The sequence below is a fragment of the Chelmon rostratus genome, chromosome 3 (genome assembly GCF_017976325.1).
Source record: "Chelmon rostratus isolate fCheRos1 chromosome 3, fCheRos1.pri, whole genome shotgun sequence".
In the NCBI taxonomy this organism is placed as follows: domain Eukaryota; kingdom Metazoa; phylum Chordata; class Actinopteri; order Chaetodontiformes; family Chaetodontidae; genus Chelmon; species Chelmon rostratus.
The window spans coordinates 30,729,027-30,739,246 of NC_055660.1; the positions used below are offsets into that span (position 1 = coordinate 30,729,027).

Genomic DNA, 10,220 nt, shown 5'->3' on the forward strand with positions numbered 1-10,220 from the left:
ATTTACATGCTTAGGCTTGGAGTTTATGTCTCATACCATCCTGCATTCAGTCCTCTTACATCACTCATAATGTCTTTGCTGTCATTGTCTGGGGATGTCAATTGAGATATTAACTGTTCTCACTGGTTGGTCATATCTATCCAATAGCACAGCAACACACCTGCATTATAAGCCTATCATCTTTCTGCTGTCTTTTAAAATATGATTCTCTCTCTCTGCCTTAGTTTGTTGATGCTGCTGTTGTGTGCACCCCTCCACTCCCCGATCACTAACCAGTATTGGCAGGTTCATCAGCTTCATCATTTCATCAGCCTCATCAGTCTCCACAACCATCAGCTACCACCACTACCAGTGTCTGGACTTCGTGAGGGGATTTATCTCGCTGCCTCTCAGGGCAGACTCCTTTCCATTACAGATCTTTCTGTAGAGTCTAAGCGGCAAAGACTTTCTGATAAGACTTAGTCATCTTAATCATTTGTCATAATAAATAATTATCTTTACTTCATTCTCTTGATCGAAATACTGTTACTCTGCATATAAATAACACATCTGTTATTTGTTTTAGAATGAAATTCCCATTTAAATAGCTTTATACAAGTATAAACACAGTAGGCTAAGTGATAACATCATATTTTGGGTTACTCATTGTTAGTTTCTATTAGCATTTCACAGATTAAAACCTAAAGACTCCGTCCTGGGTTTTACACTGGACGTGAGAGGGATGAGGAGGGGGGAAGGTTTATCGTCCTGGAAACAACTCTCCTAATCCGTTCTTAGAGGATAGAGGCTTAATGGGACCTCATGTTAGGTTGACCACAAATATTGTCTCAGAGAGCAGCGTCCAAACATCGAAGATTCTTCATTCATGTATTGTTATCGTTTATTCCTTATTCTAACTCACCTTTATGTCTGCAGCTCGGTGTCTGGCTCTGACAGCTCACTTCCGATCAATTCTCCTGGATTAATTGAAGGAACGATGCTAATCATTTCCACTGGGCTAATTTGGAGGCTATTTTAGTATCTGTTGTAACGTAAACTAGAGGGACGATTGTCTGAGACCGAGGCTGTCTTTTCTATATATCTAAATATCTAAATATCTATCTAGAACTTCTCAAGATGAAGGACCGACTGGCGCAGCTGAAGGAGGTAGGCAGATTTTTGTTATTTGTCATAATTACCTTATGGAGCACCTGTTGCTAGCACAGGCCAAAATAAAGGCCTGTACCCATACACATAGAGACGAATTGCTGTTAAAGTCTACATTTATGCCGTAAATATCACTAAACAAAAAATATAACGAATATAAAATTAAATATTAAAGACTCGAGCCGAATATTTTAAATATCTGAAGGAGTATATTTGACACAGACAGTGGCCTACAGCCTGCATTTTAAAACAGTATGGTCCTCAAGCCTACGCCGTCCGTATTTTTTTTCAAACTACGTAGTTAAATAAGATTAATTCACTGTTTAGTTGTAGCAGGAGCGCGTGCGTGGTACGCATTGGTGTGATTTTGACAGTGGCACGCGCGCATACAGAGCTCTGTGGAGATGTGCAGCTCTCTCTGAAATAACAGAGAAATTCGGAGAGAAAACAGGAAATCATAATGAAGAGGTGACCATGTCTTACCTTATCCCAGAGCTACGTAATGTTCTGAACTTGGACGCAGACTATTGCACCAGGGCCCTTTCTCTTAAAATAAATTAAATGTTTCTTGATGCTCCATAATCATCATTTTTTGAGTGTGTGTTTTTGAGGTAAAGGCTTTTTCATTTCATCCTCAAGTTCAACATTGGCCCCCTTTTTAATTTGTTTGTGTGTTTAACAGAAGAGTGATGCTGGAGGAGATGACATTGAGGTCCCCATGGAGAATGAGGCTTTTATGGATGACTTTTTTGCACAGGTATTATATTTGGGTCTGTCTGTATATTCCTGACATTTCTAAAAGAAACAAAATCCTCACTTAACTGATCTGTGTCTGTATGTGTTTGTGTGTGTGTTTGTGTGCGCACACACGCTTTTGTGTCTTTCAGATTGAAGATATCCGTACCAGCATTGACAAGATTGATGAGAGTGTCATAGAAATCAAAAAACTCTACTCCACCATCTTGTCAGCCCCTACATCGGACCAGAGTAAGTGCCTCAGACACACACACACACACACACACACACACACACACACACACAAACACACACACACAATCAGTATTTCTGATCACTTTCTGTTGCTTCTTGCTGTCATAATCTGCTCCCACTCTCTCTTTCAGAAACACAAGATGATGTTGAAGCCCTCACCAATGATATCAAGAAGTCGGCCAACAATGCAAGAAACAAACTTAAGAGTCAGTATTTGTTCTTTTAACTTTCTTTTCAGGCTCACTTTTTGTTTGTTTATTTTTTACATTTGGTAGAAAATTGTTGCCAACAACAACAGGATAAAGTGGGTATAAAGTTGTCAAGAATTATCAAATCTATGAGTAGTCCCACAAAGGACATTTCACTAAGTGGGAAAATATGTTTGTGTTTTAGGTGTGTAAATCACAGTCTCTTTCAAACAGAATCATAGTATTGGTTGTTCCATGTCCTTTGTGTGTGTGTGTGTGTGTGCATCAGGTATTGAACGCCATCTTGAGTCAAACACAGATGAGAGAGCCTCAGCTGACCTCAGGATACGCAAATCACAGGTCAGACAATGATAAAAAACAACTCTGAATGAAGTTTACTTGACCCACATTCTACCACATCCAGAACTGGAGCTCAAAGCTGAACACATTCACATGTTTCCTGAGGAACTGGAAGTCCTCTGCCTTCTACCCACTTGTGGAAGGCTGAATAACACTGGGAGCAAAAATTGGCAAACTACTTTTTTCTTTTACTGTGATCTCTGGTGCCTTTTGTGAATAAACAAGGTTTTTAATCCATCTTCAGAATAACCTGAAACAAACAATAAGAATATATAGACAGATCTAAACAGACCAAGGAAGAACAGAAGGGAAACCACAGAGGAGAAAACTGCTGATTTATTGTGAAACTGGCTCTGCATTGTGAATGAAATGTGTACTTTCTCATATATAGTCTGCACCTGTTAAATGTACCATGTATCATATTTAATAGAGCAAACCAGAAACTCTGACAGTGTATTAGACTACATTTTCCTCTGCTCTGGACAGCTGACTTCATGAAGCTCTTAACAGCTGTGTTAAATATTCTCTGTTGTTGTGTGTAAACATTAAGAAACTAAAAATGAGTTTATGAAGTATTTAAGGAATTTGAAATGACTCTTAAGAGTCAGACTGTTGTCACACACATCAGTGCAAGAAAAAAATTCCATGTGAAAACTAAAGCTAAACTCGGAATTTAGATTTTTCGATTATGGTAGTTTCATTGATTTTTGAATGACATTCACAGGAAACTCCAGTCTACATCATGGATATCTTTTATGTGATTGCCATTAAACATTTACTCGTATTTTAAAGTCAATAAAAAAAGCAGCTCCAGTGAAGCTTTCAGGTGTGAATGTTTGTAACTGTGAGAATCAGGATGTCCCAGCAATTGAGGCTTCCTCTCAGTGAAACTTTCCTGTTTAGATAAAGTTTGAAAATCATAATAGTAAAAATAATATGATTGAAAGGGTATCTACATTTTCATTTTCCCCAGCATGCTATCCTGGCCAAAAAGTTTGTGGAGGTGATGACAAAATACAACGAGGCTCAAGTTGACTTCAGAGATAAGAGCAAAGGACGGATTGCCCGACAGCTGGAAATCAGTGAGTTACAATTGATTATTAAAACCAGACAAACGGAGGATAAGTCTTGATGTAGACACATCACATTTTTGGTGTTGATTTGATACTTGAATCGTTGTGGGCATGGCATTAGGAGCTGTTCATCAATCATTTTTCACATTACATGAACAAATTTCTCTCTTTCCTGAAGTTGTCAAGCATAATGGCATTATGTGATGATGTAACGTGGTTTATGATACCTATTAATATATGCCTCTTATCACCATTCCAGCTTGTAGTTTGCTTTTAACATGACAATGACAGCCACAAAGGTCATGGTTAAATTCTTAACCACTTTTAACATGTCATAATACATAGTTGCATGTATGGTGAAGCCAATTCTGACATCAGTCAGGTTTAAATGTGACTTTTCAAGGGAGAAACATTCTTTGATGAATCATCGAAAGACTAAAGTGAGGCTGAAGTTTTGTAACACCACCAATGAGATATGTCTATTATAACCAGATCTCATAAGGGCCACTTAATGTACTACTGGCAGCAATTTGCATGTACTGATCACCTTTCACATTCTATTGAAAGGATAGGCTGGGATATTATCACAGAGTGTGATTACAGCAATGACCTTTTATTTTGCTTGCAAAAGTGACAGCTCCTGAGATTTTCTCATCTGTTCATGACTGTGAGATGTCACAAAACACACTGAAGCATGAGGTCAGATATGGCAGAAATATGTGTCATCCCTGTGCATGTGGTGTGCATACTCAGCAACATTTTCAGCTTCAGTCAGGAGCAGGGGTGTTGAATTCCCTTTAAACATGCTGGCATGTTGGCTTGACTGTCACTTAACATGTCATGCTTCACTATAAAGTGTTTCTGCTTTTCACAAGTCAGGGCATTGGCAGTTGCTTTGATATGTCATTCTTTGTCTGTCAGTCTGTCACTACCCTCTGTATTTAAAAAGGCCTCTCAGATGTTAACAGACATTTATTGGAAACACCTGTGTAACTGTTCTCTCTGTTGATCACAGCGGGGAAAGCAACGACTGACGAGGAGCTGGAAGAGATGCTGGAGGGAGGCAACTCAGCTGTCTTCACTGCTGGAGTAAGACTGACAGTGTGTGCATCTGTGTATGTACATACATGCACAGAGGGTTAACACACTGACAATAACAAAACCAGAGCTGAAATTATAAGTCAATTAATCAATTAGCCGGTCAACAGAAAAAGATGGACAACTATTTTAAAAAACAATTATTTATGTCATTTTCATGGAAAAATACAATAATTTAACAATTCCAGCTTCTCAAATGTTTTTTTTCTTTTCCTTGTCTTACATGACAGTAAACTGAGTATGTATGACAGAATGTATGGCTTTTGGACTGACAAGACATTTGACGACATTACCCTTGTTGTTCAGAATTGCAATGGAAATTTCCTACAGTTTTTACAACATTTTTTTGTTGTGAAGAAGGTTACAGTTGCCGATGTTTTCATATGTCAACATTTTTCTCCTGTTCAGTACAGCAGAAGTTTCAGTGGATATTAAAGTCACATGCTTCGTGTATGTTTATGTATGTATATATTTATTCGTATATATATATACGTTTGTTTCCATTGCACTGCTGCTTTTAGATTTTGCAGCCAAGCATAAAAACGTTTTTGTGATATTTCAAGATTTTTTCCAATGTCTGCATTTCCATGCAGATTGAAAAATTTATGCAAATTGAAAATATTGCATAAAAACAGGTGGATGGAAACCCACCTACAGTCACACAGGTAGATTCTACTCTGGTAATTTGTGGTCTTGTGTTGGAATGAATAATGCAAAGTGCTCAGTATACATATTGTGTGCATATGGCTCTTAATATGCAGTTGAATCAGCAGCTCTCTGGCACAGTCTCAGTTCATTTGCTAATCATTATGTTCTGTTTTCATTTCTGTTTTGTTTGGAATCAGGGTTAAACTTATTCTCTTCTGATCTTGTACTCATCTTCCACTGACCCCATTTTGTCTCTCTTTGTTTGTGTCCTTCTACACACCACACATCTTGTCCCTCCCCAGATTATGGACTCTAAGATCAACCAGCAGGCACTGAATGAGATTGAAGCTCGTCACAAAGACATTATGAGGCTGGAAAGCAGCATCAAAGAGCTCCATGACATGTTTGTCGATATTGCCATGCTGGTTGAGAATCAGGTACACACAAACAACAATGACACACAATGGATTTTAAAATGTACAGTTTTGAAACTGCAGAAGTAGGAAAAATCTCATTTGAACCAACATTTCAACATAATAGAACTGTGCATTATTAATAGGTCTGTATTAGCATAATACACATTCGGAACATTGTTTTACAGCAGTATTGCAGCATACAGGCTTTCCAAATTTGAGATGAAGAGATGGATATGTTTTTCTTCAAGTAAAACCTTAAAATCTCCCAATTTTCGTGAAATTGAATTTGTTAAAGAATTTGATAAAGTACTATTCTTACTGAAAATTTAGGAAATCAAATGAAACATTGTTTGTCCTTGACTTCATACGGTAGTGTAATGAAAGTTGTGGTGTTTGATGTTTTGAGGAAAAATATAAAGCTTATATATCTCTCATTTTCCCTGCCAAATTAAAAAGACCATCTTTGGAACAATGCTAACTACAACAAAGTTTAGTGTGTGTTGTAGCAACAGCTTGATGTCTCTGTGGTGAAACATTTCAAGACCTTTTGTACCAACTTATCATGACAATGATGCACATTATTAACATTTATTAATAGACACGTTGTTAACAGTACATTCTTCACAATCACTAAACAAGCTGATGTTTAATTTTTTATCTAAAATCTAGATTTATTATATTAGAAGCATGAATTAAAACAAAACTTCTCATCCAAGGGTTATTAATATTCTGTATTGATAATATTATTTGAATACCCAGCTTGTTACACAATAATAAGCCCATTTAATGGGAAACTGGACTGTGTAATAATGTAACTAACCAAATGAGTCTCCACCATGACTCTGTGTTGTGGACAAAGAAATATTGTACTAACACACATTTTGAATGGCCACAACTTTTGTAATGATATCATATTGTATTACTACACATAATAAAACACAAACACCAACACATTCTGACCAGCCGCCATGACTGTTAGAAACAGTAAGATGAGCAGCCAATCCCAGAGCTTTGCAAAAGAACTGATCTAATAATCAGTGGATGCTTCTCTGTTTGCTGGAGAAGAAAGTCTCTCATTTTCTTCCAACTCTGTGAGTCCTTCACTCTATACATTGGATTGTAAAACTGCTCAGGTGTTAAAAAATGCAGGTAAAGAGGTCACAATAAGAGTATGTCTATCCACACAACATGACACATTCCCACTTCCTGTGAAGACAGGGAGTTCAAGTAATAGATAGATAGATAGATAGATAGATAGATAGATAGATAGATAGATAGATAGATAGATAGATAGATAGATAGATAGATAGATAGATAGATAGATAGACTTTATTCATCCCAAGCTGGGAAATTGCAGCAAGTAAGAGGGAAAACAAAGGAGTTCGAGCACTTCCTTGTTGCTGAACTTAATAAGTCAATGTTAAAAATGTATGTGTGCCACTTGTTGCCTGTCTGTCTTTCTGTGTTGTCTTTTCTCATATTATTTCATCTTGTCCTACTCTCCTCTAGGGTGGTATGATAGACAGAATTGAGAGCAACATGGACCAGTCAGTGGGCTTTGTGGAGAGGGCAGTAGCTGACACTAAAAAGGCAGCCAAATTCCAGCAGGAGGCGCGCAGGGTAAGTTGAGACTGTTTCAGTAGTAACATGGATGTAACAACATTTTAAAACATTTATGAAGTCATATCAGTCCCATAACTTACAGCATTTTCTGTAGTCTGTTTCCGCTGATAGCTCTTTTTATACCTAACATAGCTGCAGTCACTGAATAATGCACTGGAGTTAGTTGTCTTTCATTCATCCAAACACAACAATGACCCCCACAAACACAAAGTCACAATCAAGCCAGAAGTTGCATTCACCTATGACATCTGTATACCTATTGTATTCTGAAGCATCATTTACACATGTGGCCCCTGCTCTTGAACCAGTTTGCCTTGGTCTTGACCCCCTCCTCAACTTGGTCTTGATTCAAATTGAATTGTACTTAGTTTTCTATGATCTTGTGTGTTAACTCCAAAGTTGTGGGGGGAGGTAACATAACACTATGTTCTCCTGTTCCCCAGAAACAAATGATGATCTTCTGCTGCTGTGTGATTTTGGCCATCGTCCTTGGTTCATTTGTCTACAGCTTCATTAAATAGAAATCCTGAATGATGCTAGCCACCAGCTGAATCCACATAGTAAAGGATATGAGAGAGAGCAGAACTGCTGTCTGATGGTCCCAAAATAGAGCCTTTGCTTGGTTTATTGTCATTTCAACTAACTGAAAGTAGAAATAAAGGCTGCAAATATTTGTATTCATTCTCAGTTATTTCTGAATATGTTCTGATAAATTTCTTTACCTTCTCAGGATGATCTGTTTCCATTCAGTTTCAATGCAGTGTCTGGATAATTAAAATTAAATCCAAATGTAGCTTTGAACAATATCCACCCTCCTGTCCTGAAAGTTCTTAGAAGAGATTTTAATATGACTCCAAAGCACTTAGATTTTAATTAAGCTGACTCATACCGACTTAGATCAGATTTCATGGACAGCTTCATAACTCAAGGAAAGCCAATAGTTCTAACAATAACCTGAACATGATAGACTCAAAAAATTAAAGATGTATTGTAGAGCTGTTCTGTTATTGAAGAACATGTCTCATACACAATAAGCAGTCCTTTCTATAATTTGTCCAAGAAGTCCCATTTTTGGAAATCTGTCTTTCTTCTTTGGCTCTGACCTCAGGCTGAACACTGTTGCATGGTAATAGGTGCAGTACTTGTTAGCTAATAATGGTGTTAATGTGTAAGGCTTTTCAGGAGTTTTGATTTTAGATTTTTTTACATATGATTGATTTCTTCATTTGTTGACCCCCCTATGTATCTCAGTGTCCCTGAAAGAATGTCTTAAGTGACTTTTAAAAGATTTTTATTGCCCCATGAACTACTATCTCAAATTATTCAAATACTTAACTTACTTAGCTCCAACGGATGATTACCACACTGCCCATCATCATGATGCATATCTATCAAGTCAGTGTCCTAAGTATAGAGACAGCTGCTTTTATTCTTTTGTACATTTGTCTGTTATTTGTGTTTTGATGTAGAAATCATACTACTGTGCCAATAATTACAGTATGCTATCGACTGCATCAAATGATACAATCATGTTGTGGATAAGCACCTGCTATGATTCCATAATGGGCTGTTATTCAAATTACTTCATGAAGGAAGAAAGTCACTTTCATTTTTAAAAAAGTTTTAATGTTGAACTGATAAAAAGATCATTCATAATAGATGCTGTATGACCCACGAATAGAAGTAAATTCTGAAGGTGTTGAAATGGAAGTAAATGCAGCCCTGCTTTATTTGATTACACTGACACTGCCTTGGGGGTGTTTTACTGCTTCAGGTCTTTGTTGTTTGTGTATTTATTGTAAAGAGTGCTTTCATTTTGATATGTGTATGTGTGTTCCCCCCCTTCTTTTTTTTTAAAGGACCACAACTGTATTTTAAAAGAGACTGTTCTTGTTTTATGCCATCTAGTTGGTCTATGACCTTTGCATCTTATCATTTTGCTCAAGATTCAGAAATACACATTGCAGGTGTGGACTAACACTGCACTGCAGTCCATTCTCTCTCGTGTCAGCCTACTCTTAATCCATATTTGGATTTTGTCTTTTGCAATTTTATCCTCCCTGACACTAAACTTGGTCACTGAGGGTTATTTTGGAAGTAATACAAGCAGTGGCGTTTTTTTCATACTCATCCAATACCATTGGAAACTGAAAAAATAACAAATTGATACCAGACTCTTTTATTCAGGAATCGAGCAACCACTACTTATCCTACTACAACGTCTTAATTGAATGGATAAAATGTGTGTCCCAGCAACAAGATAACGTGACTTCTAGGCACGTAACATTTCCAAACCGAGTTGTTCCCTTTGCGTGTTTTTTGACTTGGATGAGGAAAACCTGGGCCACATGACAGATGGACAACCCCACTTTCATGGCCAGGTTTCCAGAAATCTAAATGTAGATTTAAAAAAATCGTAATAACCTTATTAGTTAATTCTTTTAAATTAACATGTTATTAGTTCATTCATTTTCCCTAAAAATAAATACAATTGTGGCTCTGAATTTTCTCATTTCGGCAATCCGCACTCGCCATTCTTTTCATCTTTATTATTAGTGTGACACGATGAGACGTAGCGTGATTCTGTGTTTCCTTCCTGTCCTGCTTAGATTAGGTCATTTTGTAGTTATGTTGAAGAGAATTAATTTTATTGTGTAGTTTTGTCCCCTGTTGACAAA

The 10,220-nt window shown here is 37.1% G+C and overlaps 1 protein-coding gene across 1 annotated transcript; it reads left to right on the forward strand.

The window, feature by feature from the left end:
- The first annotated feature begins 920 nt into the window (after positions 1 to 920).
- On the forward strand, positions 921 to 10,151 carry zgc:165520 (uncharacterized protein LOC571872 homolog). The gene is made up of 10 exons (XM_041966823.1): positions 921 to 1,146; positions 1,829 to 1,903; positions 2,034 to 2,133; positions 2,268 to 2,342; positions 2,614 to 2,684; positions 3,658 to 3,766; positions 4,773 to 4,846; positions 5,806 to 5,940; positions 7,429 to 7,539; positions 7,986 to 10,151. Exons 1-10 carry the CDS (start codon positions 1,117 to 1,119, stop codon positions 8,061 to 8,063), a joined length of 858 nt encoding a protein of 285 aa, XP_041822757.1. The 5' UTR covers positions 921 to 1,116; the 3' UTR covers positions 8,064 to 10,151.
- Positions 10,152 to 10,220: the final 69 nt, after the last annotated feature.